Source organism: Protomyctophum parallelum (assembly GCF_964188405.1).
Source record: "Protomyctophum parallelum genome assembly, chromosome: 17".
In the NCBI taxonomy this organism is placed as follows: domain Eukaryota; kingdom Metazoa; phylum Chordata; class Actinopteri; order Myctophiformes; family Myctophidae; genus Protomyctophum; species Protomyctophum parallelum.
The window spans coordinates 9471972-9491916 of NC_139719.1; the positions used below are offsets into that span (position 1 = coordinate 9471972).

At 43.5% G+C, this 19945-nt stretch overlaps 1 protein-coding gene across 2 annotated transcripts in view; it reads left to right on the plus strand.

Moving 5' to 3' along the window:
* Positions 1-8747: 8747 nt before the first annotated feature.
* Positions 8748-19945, plus strand: part of atrnl1b (attractin-like 1b) — a 126720-nt gene continuing 115522 nt past the window's right edge. For both annotated transcript variants that reach the window (XR_014570604.1, XM_083788005.1), the window contains exons 1-2: positions 8748-9844; positions 16814-16897. Coding sequence is in view for 1 of the 2 variants with exons in the window: in XM_083788005.1 (XP_083644131.1) it covers positions 9366-9844; positions 16814-16897 (563 nt within the window). In the remaining variant the exon portion in view is untranslated. The remainder of the gene's footprint in view (positions 9845-16813; positions 16898-19945) is intronic.

The window sequence follows — 19945 nt, forward strand, 5'->3', positions numbered from 1 at the left end:
AGATGTAATTTCCTGGGGTTTATTAGGACTATAGTAAATAATACAAAAATAAATCACCATCAAATTTGGTAAAAAAAATACACATTTAGCCCCATGCTCGAATGCCCCCGCCCCCCTGTCAAAAAGAGCTAAAATCCCTAAAACGAAAGAAAGCAGCAAATGGGAGAAAAAAATAATCACATCTCGTACCACCGTCTCAGTAACAGTTTCTACCCCCCAGGCAGGTGGTCAGGCTGCTGGACAGCTGACCTTGACCTGTAGTGCACTGTCACTTCACTTTGCACTTTTGTGTTTATGTTCTTTCTTTGCACTAGATGTTTCTTTTCGTCCTGTGTCTATTCACCTTTTTCATATGGCCCATAAGTCTTTGCGTTTGTGTCTGCATAAGTTCCTCTTTCTCTTGCTGAGTGCCAGTTTTGTAAGAGAAACAAGTGACCAGGTCTATGAAAACAACCAATAGCTGATCTACAAGCTCACAGCGACACATCGTGAGGTCGTACATCTGTTATTTAAAAACACATTGAGAATAAATCGAGATATTTTGAATATTTTTTTTAAACGGCACAAAATATGTTCAATAATTTATTTGCAAGTGACTTCACAGGAAAGAAAACAAGTCAAAGGTTGCTTATAATAAGCAGACATGGCAACACGGCCTGATGGAAGCAATTAAAGCACACACACACACACACACACACACACAAGGAGCCCCAGTGCCTTGGCGGGGGATAAACATGGGTAAGACTGAGGGCTGTATTTTGCGTGTCTTAAGTACCACTACCAGGTCTTATTCCCTAACTTGAATAAACTAAAGACCTGGAGGCGTGATCAATGCCATTTGGCTATTCTGAGTGGCCAAAGAGCATTGATCACGCCTCCAGGTCTTTAGTTTAATCAAGTTAGGGAATAAGACCTGGTACTTAAGACACGCAAAATACAGCCGTCAATGTCATCACCTGTAAATGTGTTTACTGTACATTCTCCCTTTCTTCCTGACAAGAGCTCAAGAAGCAGCAGCCTCTGTTCAGTGTTTTATGTTCAGGGTAAGATTCATGGTTTCAAGAAGCAGCAGCAGCCTCTGTTCAGTGTTTTATGTTCAGGTAAGATTCATGGTTTCAAGAAGCAGCAGCAGCCTCTGTTCAGTGTTTTATGTTCAGGGTAAGATTCATGGTTTCAGGCTGCACGTCTCTTCGCTGCTCCATGCATGTCAAAATGCCTCCTATAGATTTACAGTTACACAGCTGTGCCTGTGACGTTCATTTACCTAACAGACAAAATGCCTCCTATAGATTTATTTACACAGCTGTGACGTTCATTTACCTAACAGACAAAATGCCTCCTATACGTAGATTTACACAGCTGTGACGTTAATTTACCTAACGGACAAAATGCCTCCTATAGATTTACACAGCTGTGACGTTCATTTACCTAACGGACAAAATGCCTCCTATAGATTTACACAGCTGTGACGTTCATTTACCTAACGGACAAAATGCCTCCTATAGATTTACACAGCTGTGACGTTCATTTACCTAACGGAAGGTTGTCTGCTGAAAGCTGAGGACAATAACAGCTGGTGCAAGATGCATTGGAGTTTAGTGCCATCTAGTGATCAACATGGGACAATGACAATAATTAATTGAATACAAAAAAGGAAATAAACAGAAGCGATGCCACTAACCTTGATTGATAAAGATATTGATATTGTTATGTATGTATGTATAATGCATATCTTTTATTTTATTTTCTCTGGAGTTAACCCATCTAAACTTTCAAGCACCAAACTGCAAATGTGTCCATATTTGTATATTATTTTTGTACTTTTGTTTTTTGTTGGTATAAGTATATAATTGTGTCCTTTATTCCACAACGCGCCTGAGTTGAGCTGTCTGTTTTTGTTTGTTTGTTTTTGTTTTTCCTGTCTTGTCTTTGTCATAAAATGTAAAAATCAATAAAAATATTATTGAAAAAAAAAAAAAGGAAATAAAATATTATGTATAAAAAACAGTGTTGTTTTTGGCAGCACATTTCTATTTTAGTTTTAGTCTTTGTCTCTTGAATAGTTTTCATTTAGTTTTAGTCACACTTTAGTCACCCGGAATGTTTTATTGTTAGTCTAGTGTTAGTCGACTAAATGTTATAAGATTGTAGTCGACTAAATCTACAGGTGATTTAGTCGACTAAAATGTATTTTGGCGGGCCTTGATGCCGTCATAATTACTGTTTTTACACTTGCTGAAAATAGGTGATCTACAAGCTCACAACGCGTCGCAGATTAGCTATTTTCAGCATGCAACCAAGTGTAAAATGACTTGTAGGCTACTGGATCTCTTGTCCACTAGTCCCTTCCTAACATTTTAGTCTAGTTTTGTTGACGAAATTGTCAGTATATTTAGTCTTAGTTTTAGTCATCATAGATAGTTTTCATTTAGTTTCCATTTAGTTTTCGTCAGTGGAAAAAGGTATAGGGCATTCAAGAAAAAAAGAAGAAATAACTACGGAGATACAAGGATTCTACCCGGAAGCCACGCCACACTATATAAACCACATTCCACTTAAGGCAAGCCAGCCAGGCACTTCCCAGTCGACCCTTGCTGTTGCAACCACCATCGACATTCCTTGTCTTGTTCTCGAACGAAAATAGAAGAGCTTCTCAACGACTCCCGTCTCCTCACTTCGCCGACCTCGCCGTCCTCGGCGGATGAGTCCGCCCCGAACGCGGCGAAAGTGACCGCGGCGGTTCTCCTGGGCCTGCTCTTCGTCCTGGGCACTCTGGGGAACGTCAGTGTGCTGGTGCTCCTGCTGCGCAGGCTGGAGCTGAAGGACTTCACCCACCTGCTGATGCTGAACCTGGTCTGCTGCGACCTGCTGTGTCTCACCATCCTGCCCGTGTGGATCGGCGACACGGTGGGCACCTGGAAGCTGAGCTACGGCCTCTGCAAGGGGCTCACCTTCGTGACCTTCTGCAGCCACTACGCCAACCTGTACATCATCACGCTGATGAGCGTGCAGCGCTTCATGCGGGTGCTCCACCGTCGCCGGTGGGCGCGGATGGGCGCCCGGGGCGAGAGGGTGCTGATCGCGGTACTCTGGGCCGCGTCCGGCCTCATGACATGGCCGTCCGTGGCCTCCTTCGGCCGGGTGAAGGACGGCCACTTTGACTGCAGCCGACCGCCGCAGATGGTCGGGCAAACGCTGGCCGCCGCCGTGCTCGACCTGCTGTTCGGCTTCGTGGTGCCCTTCTCCGTCATGACGTCCTTCTACCTCTGCCTCTACCGGAAGGTGAAAGAGGTGGCGCTGTCCGGCTGCAAGAGAACGAGCCAGCTTATCTCCAGGATCATCGTAACCTTCGTCGTCCTCTGGGTTCCCATCCACGTCGTTGGCGCGGCGGGCATAGTGGGGGCGTTGCTACGTACGTCGCGGCCTGACGTGACGTACAAGCTGGAGTGCTTCATGGATACATTCGAATCAAAAATGGTTTATATTTTCCCCTTGTTCAGGTTAGTCATAGACCCGTTTCTCTATGCCTTTTCTTTTCGCAAAATTTGGCCAAGTAACAGAGCAAGAGGGGGTTCTCTACGGTTTAGCAATGTGTCACATTGAGATGGGTTGTGAACTCGTGGATCGTTTTCACGAAAATGTTTTAAATGAAATTGGGAAATGTGTAAAAATTTCAATACACAATGCATAGATAAAAACACATTGTGCTTTGTAATTGGTACATTTGAATACTCAAGTGTTGTTTAAAGCATGTAGCTATATTTTACTTACAGTAAGTATAGTGATTAAAACGCATGTACTCCAGTACCTGTTTAGCTGAATAAGTTGAGACGAATAACAGTCTAAGTCCATAATTTATTCTGACCCCTCCCTGAAAAGGCCTATCTGTCACTTATCTATGATTTATACATTATGGATAATTAGTGTGGACTTAGACGGTTATTCGTCTCAACTGCTCAGTGACCAGAGTAGGCTATCTACTTTGACTCAAGTAATGGGGTTGAGCACTTTGTCCACCAGACCAACACTGGTTTTATTAGTCACTGAAATAGCTCAGGTTCTAGAGTGTTAGTAGAGATAATGTGTAGGCCATTCTTTTTCTCTCTTTTTTTTCAATATAGTCTCTTGCAGTCTATTTTTTCTTTAAAAGAAAAAGTTCAATTAACGCTGAGGATTTTTCTGTGTCCCAGAGATTTAAATAAATACATAAAAATGGGTTTCAAATGAGGGTATATGGCCTATATGCATATCAAACTGGTGGTGGTCCTTGAAATGAAGAAGTTTGAGAATCACTGACTTACTTACAAAGTGTATAGATTCATGTAGTGAGATATGCAATATTTGTATTGTGTCTTCTTGCATCGTTCTGCTGTTCTGTAATTTGAGATTCTGTTTTCTCTGTATGTCTTTATCCTGGTTGTACTGCACATGGCACTGTGCTATACTGTATTGTACTGTCTGGAACAGTGCTCTTTGGGCATGACATTAACTGCCTATAAGTATATTGTTGTATTCTATGTTTTTGCTTTTCTTTTCAACCATGCACTTTTTCCCCCTTTTTCTTTTACACTTGTAAACCTGTTTTGGGACAATACATTTGAAGTTGAAACAACGTTTTGGTTTTCAGCCTCAAATTTCCATTCCCTTGCTACAGTTAATCTGATCTTTCCATTTCCTATGTTTGAACTTTTTCATGTCTCAGATACTGAAATAGATCTAGAGTGTATCTGCTATTATCAATATGTATTTTATTCATTAATTTTGACAGATCTTGACAAACATATCCTTGGCCTAATGGGGGGCCGTGACACGGAAATGTTTGAGAAGCACTAAAAGCCTACTAAATCAGTCAGGATGTCGAATGGAGTCTGAGTCACTATCTATTACAAAGATAGAAACAGTATTTACAAAAGCTCATGGGAGAAGTAGGCCTAGATTAAACACGCTGGGTAGTGTTCAAGTAGTTCTCATATAGAGCATAATAGTAGCTATAGCTATACTGTATACAAATGATACAGTGGTGGCGAGGCCAAGTAGTTCTCATCAGAGCATAGCTATAGACTACTAGCCTGGTTTCCATCCCATAGGCCCACTCGACTGAGCGCACTGGTTCTTTGGAGGCTCAGAGTCTGACAATCAGGCTAATAGGCTACTGTATAGGAGGGGTGCTACTGTATAGGGCCGGCTATAGCAGGGGTGCCCACACTTTTTAGACTTGAGAGCTACTTTCAAAATGACCAGCTCAATCAGATCTACCCACCAACGCGCTACGTCCAACCAGGGAAACTCCCCCCTGTCAGGTGTAAAGGAGCAACTTGGACACTCGAGCATGAAGGAAGCATGAGTTAAGTCCGTTGCTCTCCCTAGGTTGGCGGAGGGTGTGTAGAGCCCAGGATCACATCACAGGATGATTGACACAGGGGTGAAAAATGGGTTACAAAATCGTGGGACAAAACATATTTAAAAAAAGAAAGAAATCTACCCACCAAAAATATATATTATCCCTAAGTAGTCACAAAATGCACCTTTTTTGTACTACTGATGTTTGTGCAATTTCTTTGCATTGTGGGTTTGAGCTGTCCTTTTTCACGTCAATACAATGAAGTCACCTTAATTCAAGTGGCAGATGCCAAAAACAGTTTATTTATTTAAATTGTATATTTTAGGGGCATGTCATGTGGTCTACCTGCACAGCCTGTAGATCTGCACAGCCGGTATGACCTCCCAGCCCTGAGACTGGGAGGTCATACCAAAGACTACAATGGGAAAGAATGGGACCCAATGCCTCCCTGCTTGCTTGGCACGCAGCATCAAGAGTTAGATCGGGCTACGTCCCTGGGACGTACTAGCGTCATGTCCAGGGGGTGTACTTGTTTATCAAGCTGCCTGTCGCTACTGAAACAGGAGATAGGCTCCTGCCCTTTGGGCTCCATGGCTCAGTAAGGCTTACACTTAATGTATGCCACAACCATTACATGATTCATTGAACGTGCTTGAACATTTGACATTTAAGGCCTAAGAGTTCTACAATTTCTACAAATTGAAAGATAATATTGATAGATATTGTGTAAACAAACAAATATTATAAACAATATTAAAACAAAAAACTATAATTTACACAATACTGATGATAGTACTGTCAAAAAAGTATATATGAAGCTATTTATAAAATATATGAAAAAGTTTATTCAATTTTATTGATAATATAATGGGGATCCCTGCTTTATCTTTTAATCTATAAAGCGATCATTGGCCTGAAACACGTTGAAAAGCCCTGGTCTATGACACAACACCCATCTTACTATAGCCTAGTCCTATAGTTTACATTACGCCAGACAGTTTTCGAAATGATATATTCTTTCGACAATTTGGAAAATATAGTGCACGAGTTCTGACCGGGCACCCATTTTGGTGTCAGCATCATGTTATGCTTTAGCTATTTAAAAATAGCAGATCTACAAGCTCATATCGCGCCACCGAGTGGCGCGATACGAGCTTGTAGGTCTGCTATTTTTGAAAAATCGAAGAGCAACTGACATTTTTAGAATCTGATCTCAGGTCAGAATGGGTTCATCAGGACCAGTGTGTGTCCGGCGGAAACCTCGTATGAATCTGATCTCAGGTCAGAATGGGTTAACATTGAGATGCATACAATGTTTAGGTCTTTATAGTAGCCCACTCATCCTTTGTCCGGTGAGACACCTTGAATAGTCCGGCAGCCGGGGGTGTGGAGTGGGAAATTTTATATATCGCTTTTTTTTTATTGGCCTAAAGTATTGTCTATATACATACATTCATGAATCCAGCAATTTTTATAGGGGTTTATATCATGTGACCATACCATTAACATAAGACAAAAATGTCAAAATTTCATTATGCTTTAAGTAGCATGTCAAACTAGGGGGTTTTATGATTCTGAATCCATTCCAAGCATTAGTTTTGCACAAAAAACACTCCTTGGGCTAAAAACGGCCATAGCCGTCATCACAAATGTGATGAGGTCAGCACAGTTTGGGGTTCTCCATACATCTGGCCAGTTCGTTGGTACTTTGCACTCCTGCATCGCTCTTGAGTACATCCACGTATGTTAGCGTGGGACGTCCTCGTGATCGATGCCCGTGTGTTGGTTTCCAGACAGAGCACCAGCTTGCTGGCTGGCAGTTCTTGATGCCTTTGGCAGTGTCCTGCTAGTCTCATTCTCCTGGCTGCTATGTTCTGGCTCACCTTTGGTAATCCCTCACAGAGTCTTGTTAGTGACATGTACAGTCATGCTGATGTTAAGTACTGCATGCAGCATTCTAGTGGAGCACCTGTCAAGGGACTTCTGCAGGGTTGGCTTCAGGGTCCAGCATTCACTGCCGTATAGGAGAACAGACTCTACGGCTATGGCCGTTTTTAGCCCAAGGAGTGTTTTATGTGCAAACCTAATGCTTGGAATGAATGTCACATAATGAATCTTCCTAATCTTGCTAATAGTATGGTATGGTCACATATATCCCTCTATAAAAAAGAATTGCTTAATACAGACAGCCGGTCAGCAAGTGGATTCATGAATGTATGTAAATAGACAATATTTTAGGCAAAATAATAATAATAATAAAAAATCCCACTTTAAAACAAAAGAAGCCTGTTGGCTGCTGGACTAGAAGCTGCTTTGCAACTTAGGAACGCTTATTAGGCCTACAGTAGTGTATTTGGCCATCAGGTGGCACCATAAACGTTTATTGAACTAGACTCACTAGAGTCTAAACATCTTTCTGTTTGCCAATGTTTGAAATAGAAATATGCCAAATGAAAATAGTATCAAAAATAATCTGGAAATCGTCTTCTACTACCCAAAAATGCGTATGATAACAGAAAACAATATTCAGAAATTCAGAATAAAATGCATTTGGTGTCAAATTGTAGGCCCAGTGTATAGGTCACTCACTAGTCGGGGAGCCAGCTGGCCTAGCGGTCCAGGCGCATAGCACGTATTGCGGGCTGCGGGGCCGAGTCCCGATCCCCCCACGACCTTTGCTGCGTGTCATTCCCTGCAGTCTCCCATGTGTTTCCTGTCTCTCTCAACTCTACAGTATCCTGGCTAATCCTATATCAATAAAAGCAGAAAGCCACAAAAAGTATCTAAAAAAAGAAAAGGGTCCCCCTCACCCACCCAAGCCAATGCTAACTATAGGCTACAATGCTTTAAATCAGGGGCTTCCATCGTCCATTATGTATTCGCCAAATTAAATGATTTCATGAATAAAATAAAATAAAAATAAGAAATACAATTACAATTTGGTGGGGTCCTTCCTTTTGATGAATTGAACAATGTGGACCCTGTTGTAAACAAGTGTAATGCTTAATTGGGTCGTCCACTCACAGTTAACAGTCTTTGTATTGAGTTTGTGCTTGAAATGTACTGTAAATTCTGCAAACTGTTAATAAATATTTCAATCAATCAATTACTTGAAAAAGTTCCCAAATAGCACTGGTCTGATGCATATCAAAACCTGATGCATCATATACTCCCCCTCCCAACATTTGCATATCAAACGCGGGGGGAGGGGGGAGGTGACAATTAAAAAGGTTGATTAACACTTCAATAATAAACTCATCCAATTAAGCAGCCCCCACAACCTCCCCCCATCCCATTCCATTCACATCTATGTCGACTGCGGCAGCCAGAGACAGAGTAGAGCCTGCCCTCCTCCAACCACACAGTACACACACACACACACACACACACACAGAAGAGAGCTTCTACCACTGGGGGAAGAGAGACTCCACAACACAGTTCCCTTTTCCCCGGCCCTTTGTTCCGCCGCGGACACACATTATTAATACCCAGACACAGAACCGTTACATTGTAGCGACGTTTAATTACAATGTAGCGAAGCGGTCCCGTCTGATAAACTACAACAAAGTGTCCAGTTTGGTTTGTGCTCGGGGTCTTTTGGGGGATTGTTTACCAAGATAAACATGGCTGCTAGTGCTGCTGCTGCTGAGACGCAGTCTTCTGGAGGAGGAGGACAAGAGCTACCGCGGTGTTGAGCCGTTTTACACCGAAGACGAGGCGAGCCCAGCCGGGGCCGAGCCCAACGCGGACCAGCACCTCCTTTTTATAGCTTCTGACGGATTTAAACGGAGGCATCGCAGCCTATTTGTAACCAAAACACTGTGTGGGGGAACATCAAATCCTAGCCTGTTCGGCTACGATGGCTGCTTTTACCCACCACTTCTACTCTTCTACAATTCTTTAGTGTATATTTTTTTCCTACCCAACAAAAAGCTCAAACAATACAGCTACGACTGGAAATCCCGGTGGTTGTGTGTTTTTGTGCGTTAGTGTGTGTATTGAACATGCATGCTAACGGTCCAACATGCAGGACACCAGTAGCAGCAGGCTCCAGGAGGAGGACGGATCTTGCGGGCAGATAATCGGAGCAACCTGGGTAGGCTTCAGAAGGCCTTTGGTACCGTGGGCTTTGATTCAGCCTGTTCCAGCAGCACTGGGAGTAGAGGCTGGTGGCATGGCGATGGTGGACCCAGGGCTAGGAGGAGGAGGAGGAGGGGGGAAGCAGCTGGTCCTCTTCAGGCAGCAGTTCGGTACCGGCGGTACCACCGGCGGTGGTGGAGCCAGCTCTACTAGCCTGCGCCGGGGGATCATCAACAGATACCTGGCCGTGTGCGCCGTGGTCTTCTACTTCGTGCTCGTCACCCACGCGTCCTCCCCGGCCAGCAGCAAGCAGCAGAGCTGCGACGACAAGGGCTGCCTGTCCGGGAAGTGTGTCAACGGCTCCTGCGTCTGCGACCGAGGCTGGGCCGGGGAGCAGTGCCAGCACTGCCACGGGAGGTTCAAGTAAGTGTGTGTGTGTGTGTGTCACAGTGTGTGCTCTTTAAAATAAACTTGTATCAGTGAGTGGTTCTCAAAGTTAACTTTTTAATTTCAATGACCCCCCCCCTGCCCCCCAATAACGTTACAGACCTACAAGGGTATATTAGGAACCCCCCCCATGAACCCCGGGAGTCCCTGAGAGCCACCTAGCCCTGGTCCAGGGCTTACAGCGAGTTAGCCCCTCTCGGAACCCTCCATAAAGCTTTTCTGAAATTTGGATGAGTTTTATGTAGGGTCCCTGTTCATAACTATATTTTCGTATGGGAATTTTGGAACCCGGACATAAATATGCTCCGTAACATCGTATCTGCGCCGTTTGACGGCCTGTTTTCCTTTGAGGGCTTCTGAATTCGTGAACTATAAGTACCTATACATTCCGCTGCGAATATCTCCTGTGGCGCGGAAGCCGTTAAGTATTTTTAATCTTTGTTTGACCGATTTGGTCGCTTTATTTCTTCTTGTTTGTTTACCGTTTATTGTACCGCCTCCCGGTGTGCGGTTGGCTTGTGCCGGCTACGTCCCTGCCTCTGATCTGCTCTGTCATAGCTATAGCGCCACTAGCTAGCCAGATAGGCGGTACAATGAGGTGTCAATAAACAAGGAAGGAAGAGAAGAATCAAAGCGACCAAATCGGTCAAACAAAGATTAAAAATACTTAACGGCTTCCGCGCCACAGGAGATATTCGCAGCGGTATTTATAGGTACTTAAAGTTCACACATTCAGAAGCCCTCACACGAAAAAAAGTCCTGAAAGAGCGCAGAAGGACTTATCCGAAGTTGTTTACGTTTATATATGTGTGCGTACCCGGTGGCAGGGTGGAGGTGGAATAGGACCCAATGCTCTGGGTCTAAAAAATGTCTGAAACTTCAGTAGCATTGGGTTCTGCTTGTAGGGCTAACAGCGAGTCTCTGTAAGCCCTGGACCACTCCTCAGTCAGTTCTCTGAGAGTGCAAGCAACTTTTAGCATTTAACCAAAGGGACTAATTAAGGGAGCCATCCTTAGGGACCATTGCAAGCAAGCGCTGCCAAGAAAGGTCCAAGTAAAGTGGGTATAGCAATATTTAATGTAATGCTATCTATCCTCTTTTGCTAATCTAGCTCTGAGAGTGTAAGGGAGGTTTTAAGTGGTGAACGGGGCATAGTATGCCTTGCCGAGCTATGAGGGCCATTATCCTCTGTGTTCATTTAACTCTGAGAGTATGTCTGGGTCTGATATGATGCATGGTGGGGTCAGGGTGGTTCTGGGTTCAAACCTAGCAGGCAGGGCAGGGGCCTCTGTGTGGACTGGAGTTGGCATGATTCATGTTTGTGGAATGTCGTCCTACACCAAAATGCACAGAATACTGCGATAGAATACGTAATTGGCAGCAAGCAATTTAAGAACGACAAGTGTCACCATTCAAACGCGTCAATGTGGATTAGACACAAACAAGCCAAAGCTTGTTTGTTTCCATTGCGGTCCACTAAACCCAACAGACAAACAAACGACCATATATTGACAGTCACAGTTGAGAACAATACAGACAAGCGGCTTAAAGGTGAAATGAGTGTTAAATAGCTATATTCTGATAGCACTCATTGCTGTATAGAGTCTGTGTGTTCAGTAACAGGAGTCCCCATGTCTCTTCATCTCTTTATTTAAACAGAAAATGCATTTTCAGGTTGGGATTACCAATTTTATCCAATTAGCCAAGTCTGGACTTTGAATGTTTTGTTTAGAGCCTTATTAACAAAAAAAGCGTTTGCTAGCCAAGTCTATGCATTCCAGTGTGTAGTGGCTGCGTAATAAAACACATTCTTACCCTTAAGCGTCCTAAACCTGGGGGATTTGGGGGGGACAAGATCAAAATAAATCCCTTGGCTGTATCCTACCCATGAGCATCCCTCACTATACTTAGTGAGTACTTGGGAACTAAGCCATTTAGGATCTGGAAAAGCAAACGAAAGATGGGGAAACTCCTCCGCTCTAAGCCAGATTACTAGATCAGTGGTCCTCAAAGTGGGGTCCTCCAGGGACCCTCAGGGTTCCAGTGATGTAAATAGGGTTTCAGTGTAACGGGTCCTGGGACCCAGGGGGGGCGGTCTTTTAGATGGCACTGTTATTATAATAAAATCACCCCCGTGTGAACTGTGAAGTGAGCTTTTATCATCGTACATCATCATATATCACATTCCGGCCAATCAGAATTTGCGTCCTCACCTTCGTCTTCAATGTTTGTGCCACGCAATGTTTGTGTTCACACAAACGCTCAAAGTTGTCATTTATTGTCCATGGCATTCAATGTTTGTGTTGGGACAAAGTTTGTGTTTGTCCTTGAAAGTTTGAGAATCACTGCGTTCACTAGAGTCTAGACTCTAGGGCCTAGACTACTGAAATGAACCGAGGTTAAATGATACCTGTATGTTAGGAGGAGGGGTAGTGTCCTGGTAGTGTCCTGCCACTAGGCTCCAGTCTCGTGTTCAGTTGATGCCCACTGCTCCCAATAGTTAGGATGAGTCAAATATGCGACTATATTTGGTAAATAAAATAGTGTCTAGTCCTGCATTACTGCACCTGTTTAGTTAAGGCAACCATCCATCCATCTTTAAGCGCTTATCCAGAGTCGTGCTGCGGGGACAACAGTTCCAGCAGAGAGCTCCAGACATCCCTCTCCAGAGCAACATTCCTCCTGGGGGATGGCGTTCCAAGGCCAGAGTGGAGATGTAAACCCCCCCATCTGGTCTGTGGTCTGCCAGGGGGTCTCTTCTCAGTGGGACGTGCATCGAGGACCTCCCTAGGGAGATGCTCGGGAGGCATCCTTCTTGAAGATCTACTGTGATCTTTCTTTTTTTTAAATGATCGTTATTTACAGTAGCCAATTCTTTTCCTTTTTCATTATGTCAATGAATTCCTCCCCACGCATTTTTCTGTGTTGCCACCACTGTTGTATCCTACTGGCTCACCTGCCAGCCAGTGAAGAGCCCCCACCGGGAGGACGTAGAGACTCCGTCCTACACGTTGAACATCCCCTGTTGACAGGTGCCGCTCCAGCCTGTAGCAGCGCCACCTACAGGCTGGAGTGCGCTCTGTGACAAATATCATCCTTCCCGCCCCGGATTCCCCTAGACTCCGGGGTGGTGGGCGGGTACTTCACCTCGGGATCCGCGGCCACATACATATCATTCTGGGCGTCCTTGACACAAAAAAGATTAAGAACTACAATTAGAAACATTGGTTTTTCAGAAAACTGTCAGGTTTTAGAAGACATTTTGTAGAATCTGGCTTCAGGCTTTCAATTATCTTTCAGGCCGATCCAACTCGGGCAGCTGGGTGGTTGCGCAAATACAAATACACTACTCGACTGGGTTAATAAGAATTCACTGGTAGACATTTGGTAGAGGATTTACAGTCTATAACCCACAGCATTTATTACATAATATTCATTTGCATGTAAGAAAAAGAAAACCATTAACAAAATCGTAAAATACTTGTCAGTTCTATTAGTCAGATGGCTATTAGGAGGCCCATATCTTTTCAGTCTTAACCTACACTACAGACAGTATAATGATTGATTGGATAATGTTTTAGTCAAACGGTAAGAACATTTAGGCTGAAAGGATGACGCAAAACACACAAAGCTGGCCATTCCAGTTCCACAGCATGGTGACAGTAGCAGAATGAGAGTTTCACTGGCTTTGAAGTGTTGCAGTTGCACTCTCCCTTGGCTTTGAGTATCTTAAATACCAATCCTATAGCAAAAATATATGGCATAGCGAACTGGCCTGAAAGTAAAAATCACACCTGTGTGAAAGTGAGTGGTGCAACTCCGTGTGGGGGTTCCCGGGGGAAGTTCCAGAGCCACAGGAACGCACCCAGGGTGCCGGCCCGGTTCCGGCGAGCCGCTCTGCGTCCGAAACGGTAGAGAAATGAGTTACCGTGTGCCGGTCCCTCTACTCCGTCTACTGTACCCTCTACTGTACTGTACTGTCACTGTACTATACTGGCACACCCGAAATCATCATACAGTTAATATGTGCGTGTGTGTTTGTGTGTGTGTTAGGTTGCGCACAGGTGGTGAAAAACAACCATGCTGTTTTCATGCTCATACCCACCCACCCACCCAGCCAGCCACCCACCCACACAACTCCGTAAGGGAGTGGTTGCACCACTCAAAAATAGCTGTGAGATTCACCAGTCTGCACTCACTGATACCATACTGTCTATCTATGCTCTGTGGTTGTTGGTGCTTATTGTTCTACAATGGATTTAAATGGATTAGTTGGAACAACCTCTCTACACACTGACACACACCATACTGCATCGTTTTGTTTGATAGTAAACCGTAGTAACATTCCTGATGGCTACGAGTCTCGGGCAACCGCGTGATGATGTCTCACTGCCTGTCACCATAGCAACAGAGGTTGCTGTAGGTGGCTGGCATACGTATATGTTCTTGAGCAACTTCTGTCATTTGTAAGATGTCTATCTTAATCACAACAGTAACTTTGACCCATGTAAAATAGGGAAGTGCATGCGTGCGAGACAAACGGGGAGTCCTTTTGTATTTTCTAGGTAGTTGAGACAGCTGAGAGCTGCTAGACATAAATACAAAACACCTTCACCTTGGCACTGTTATGGCTCTCCCCGCTGACAGGCGCCTGCCCCCAGCGTGCAGGAGTATACGAAACCCTGCCCGGATTCGCCCCCCGGCCCCAACACGAGCCAGTTGTGTTTGTCTGTAGTAGACACTCGACAAAGCCGGATGCACCACCTCGGTGGATTCGAACCCGCCACCTCCGTGGGGGTGTGCAGTACCATTGTTCACACTATACTTCTTTGTAGGTATGATACTTACAGCTAAACTGTTATATGGAGCTATAGCTGACACAGTGATACCCACCAAATGGCATCTCTGGACAATCAGACTTTATGAGGAAAATGATATCACTCTTTATTACACGGCTTTCTTGAAATGCTTGATTCTGATCGGTCAATTGCTGAATTCAGCGGTGTGTCATTTCTTGATAATGACCGCTCTATCACAGAGCGCTGTCTAATCAAAGCCTCGGAGCACCTGGCTACGCTGCTTAGATGTCGTGCTTTATCCAACGTGACAGCCATGTAGACAAACACACCATGTCATTTACAGCTAAAAACGTTGCTCTCAAGAATGTTTTTGAAAAGATTTGAAGCGACGATATAATAACCAAACATTTATTCTGTTTGACTTACTTGTTTTTCGAGGCGACTGTGCTGCCCCGCTGCCCACATCTAGGTCTAGGTGTTTTTCTTGGTCTGCCCCTTTTCCGTCTCCCTTGTGGGTTCCAGAACAGGGCGTATCTTGTGATACTAGATGCAGGTTTGCGAAGGGTGTGGCGGTAGTTGTTTAGAAATAACGTCATTATTTCCCAACAACTCAATCTCAGTCACATATTCTTCCATTTGTACACTCTCAGAGTTACGATGGTCCTTGAAAGTCAACAGTTTGACTGAGAGAGAGAGAACCATCACTATTGTAAAGGCTTATGCATTGTCCAGTTTTCGGTTGACAATGCTTTCGCTCACACACCACATCTCTCTGTTTTTACTAACCTCTTCGTCAACTCTTCACCAAAAGCTGGGCTATGAATAGGCCTTGATTGTAAGGCAGACATGAAGTCCACACAACGGCCCTGACAGCGTGATAGAACTGCTTCCAGAAACCGTCACATTCCTGTTCCCTATGTTTTGGATCCGGTTTGTCCGTCTAGGTTTGGGTCGACGTGCAAAGCCACCAGCTGCTTGTCCCACGCACATGCTGCAAGTGATACTTTTTGGTAAAAACAAAAGGTTTAAAGCACTATATTCTGATAGTAGGCAAATTTACAGTGTTCCAGCTCCATTTCTGTCTGCTCATTTCCTTGTGTCATCACTTCCAATTGTATTTGTTTAATATGTATCCTGCTGAGTTCTGTATCCTGATTGGATAAAATTGGTATTCCACCCATCCTGAAAATGCATTTTCTGTTTATAATAAAGAGCTGGATATATCTCTATATCAGAATATAGAGCTATTTAACGTTATTTTAAATAAACCAACTAAACAAACAAAAATACTTTAAAATGAGAACATGTTTTTCTAGCCAATCAAATCTGTTAGCATTTTCAATGTACAGTAGTGCGTGCGCACACACACACACACACACACACACACACACACACACACACACACACACACACACACACACACACACACACACACACACACACACACACACACACACACACACAGTACAATGAAAGGAAATGTCCTGCAGGGAATTTAATTAAAACCTGTGTGATTCATCATGTGAGGAGGAGGATATCCGTGCAGAGTCAGTGCAACAGGCATTCTTTCCCATTAAGAAAGACTGGGAAAGCATCTGCGTCACCATTTTAGATTTGAGCTTAAAAGCATTATTTTATATTAATAAAAATCACAACTGAAGTGAAGTGAGGGAGGGGCACTCATATCATCGTACATCGTGTAGAAAGACCATAATCTACACTAATAGCTGAATATACTGTAGGAGGGGCTAGCACCCCTCAAAAGCCTCTAATATAATAACTGTAACCAAATGGACCTTTAACTCTTGAGATTGTAAAATGAAACCAAATGGTCCAGTTTGGTTTCATTTTTATTGTTAAGCATCTCCATTACTTAATTTACAAGAAGAAGAATTGTTATTTTGATCAACATGTGCCTGTTATCTCTCCTATTGTACCAACAACAACAACACCACAAAATCTTATCCGACAACAAAATATTCTACGTTTTGGGTCTGAGAGGCTAGCTGTCATCAAACGGTGGTCTGTGGCTCAAATGCCAAATAGATAATGGGCCTTGATATGAAATCGGTTGAAAACGCCTCTTATAAATAATGCATTGGTTGAACTGATCATGCTAATATTTACCACCATGCTGTTGTTTCAGGTTGACGGAGCCCTCGGGGTACCTGACGGACGGGCCAATCAACTACAAGTACAAGACCAAATGTACCTGGCTCATTGAAGGATAGTAAGTACACTTTAACCCAAATGTACCTGGCTCATTGAAGGATAGTAAGTACACTTTACCCCATTCTGACCTGAGATCAGATTCATACGAGGTTTCCGCTGGACACACACTGGTCTGATTAACCCATTCTGACCTGAGATCAGATTCTAAAAATGTCAGTCGTTTTTTTTGATTTTTCAAAAATAGCAGACCTACAAGCTCGTATCGCGCCACTCGGTGGCGCGATATGAGCTTGTAGATCTGCTATTTTTCAATAGCTAAAGCATAACATGATGCCGACACCAAAATGGGTGCCCGTTCAGAATGGGTTAACCAAATGTACCTGGCTCATTGAAGGATAGTAAGTACACTTTTGTTTTTGCAAAGCCAAATAAACAGTGGCATACCTAAAGCGGAGTGTAATTTATACTATACTTTTGCTTTCCAAAAATCCAGTAGTGGAAAGTAACATTTACTGTATTTTAACTTTACTGGAGTATTTCCAGTTTTCAGTACTTTTTCTTCTACTCCACAACATCTCAGAGGCAAATATTGTACTTTTACTCCACCAATTATTTGAGAACTTGAACTACTAGTTACTTTGTAGATTTTGTATATTTTGTAGATTACAAAACATACAGTATCCACTTCAGCCCTATATTATATATTTTCAGGCCATTTGGAAATAGCCGATCCGGCGCATTGTGAGCATGTAGATCTGCTATTTTAAAAATATCTTTATACATTTAAAAACTTGTGAGACGGGGAATTCTGCATTAATGAGTACTTTCTACTTTTGGTACTTTAAGTACAGTTTGATGCCAATACTTTTGTACTTTTACTCATGTCATTTTGAATTGCAGACTTTTACAGAGTATTTCTACAGTGCAGTATTGGTACTTAACCCATTCTGACCGGGCACCCATTTTGGTGTTAACATCGTGTCGTGCTTTAGCTATTTAAAAATAGCAGATCTACAAGCTCATATCGCGCCACCGAGTGGCTTGTAGCTTGTAGGTCTGCTATTTTTGAAAAATCGAAGACACTTTTAGAATCTGATCTCAGGTCAGAATGGGTTAATAATGAAACTGTCAGGATGTAATAGACATTTTTAGAATCTGATCTCAGGTCAGAATGGGTTAAACTTTGATCTAAGTAAAACATTGTAGTACGTTTGCCACCACTGCCAAACATAACTTGGCCGGTAGCTTGCAGATCGGTTTGTTTTTGGCAAGCCACGCTGTCGTGTGATGGAACGTAAAAGAAGACTAATCTGGACAGAGTGCCATTCTAGCTTGCCTCAGCTGATCTGTACTGCTGCTGCTACTGCTGCTGCACTGTAAAGTAGGCCTGGTCTGAACTATTTAAAGTCCTGGGATGTTTGCTCAGATGGGGTTTGCGTACATACTTTCATTTCAATCTGACAACTTGATAATACGCTGTGCCCTGCTTTTTTATTCCTGACACGCTCTGATTCCTCATACAATCTAGAGTCTCCTGTAAATGAATGATAAGATACACTCACAGGCCACTTTTAATGGGTACGCCTCGCTGGTACCGTTTTGGACATATGAGTTTTCCACCCGACAGTGTATATATAGCCAAAATCTAAAATGACACAGATGCTTTCCAGTTTTTTTTTGAGGCACTACACTGTCTCTCTGCATTTGATGTATGTGTTTAGCTTTCTTAGGCATTCTGCCAAATGCCTAAATTGTAAAGGGCCAGCTGCCAGAATATGGACACTATTTCACATACACATACTCAACACATTGTTCCCAATGGTTGACGCGGGAGACAAATTCTCGTTGTGTGCAAACATATGTCACAAATAAATAAAACTAACAACCCAAAGCTGTGATTTGGCCTATAAGAACTGGAGATCAGGTGCTTGGAATACACCGAGGCATGTTAGGTTTTTTTTATTTGATGTTGTTTATTTGGGGTTTTGCGATTTGGGAGCGAGTCCATATAGGTACAGGTTAAGAAAAATAAACTTCAGCAGCCACAGTACTTTTAGTGTTTAAAAAGACAATATTTTTCTACCAAATATCACTTGGCTCTCTCTGCGCCCACTAACAGCTGAGCAGCGAATGGCAGCGCTGTTTATAGAATCTTTTTTCGTTTCTTTTTATTTGGTCAGGAAATAGGAAATGGGTCAGGTTCTACTGAAACCTGTGTTTCTGCTGTCAGGGTTGCCATGTCTGCTTATTATAAGGACATTGGTCTTGCTTTTCTGTGAAGTCACTTTTAAATATTAGTAGTTGTGGGTTGTTTTTTGGGGGGGGTCAAGGACCCCTCCCCCCGCTCCCCAGTATTCCACATTCAAGATTTATTTTAGAAAATGTCAGATTTACTGCTGAAGCATAGACCTGGTTGCTTATTTCTCTCGTAAAATCTGTCATCACTGGTTTCTGTGGTTGTACCTTTCAGCTGTCAGGACTGGAGACCACCGGTATGGACAGAAAGTCCGTTTATTGGTGGGCACACAGAAACACTTATTGGACTGTAGGGTCCATGGTTGGTTCTCAAAAAAAATGTAGCTCGGGGGGGCCCCCCTGTAATTAACTTTTATCATCCACGGCACCCCTGAATAAACTGAACCCCAGAATCTCTGTTTTCCATTAGGACAGATTCAAAATAACTTTTTCTTTACATGCTCTTTGAATCACTTGGACTGCAGCATCCCTATTCTGGGCGTAACGTTCACCAAAAAAAATAGGCAATCTTGTAGAGCGGCTATTTCTGGTGAAGAGACTTGTGTATTTTAGACTGAAACAGAATGCACCGGTGAATCTCAGGTCTGTGTTACTAAGTATAGAGGGTCTAAGTCGGGTGTATTCAGCTAGATTAGGCAGGTGCCACAACTGTAGAATAATTGTGTGGGATGGGCCATGCAGCATGCGCTATGCAGCGCGTGCTATGCAGTGCATGCTATGCGTCGTGTGCTATGCAGTGTGCGGCATGCGCTATGCGGCGTGTGCTATGCAGTGTGCGGCGTGTGCTATGCAGTGTGCGGCGTGCGCTATGCAGCGCTGCATAGCATTCCACGCGCATCGCGTATGCGGA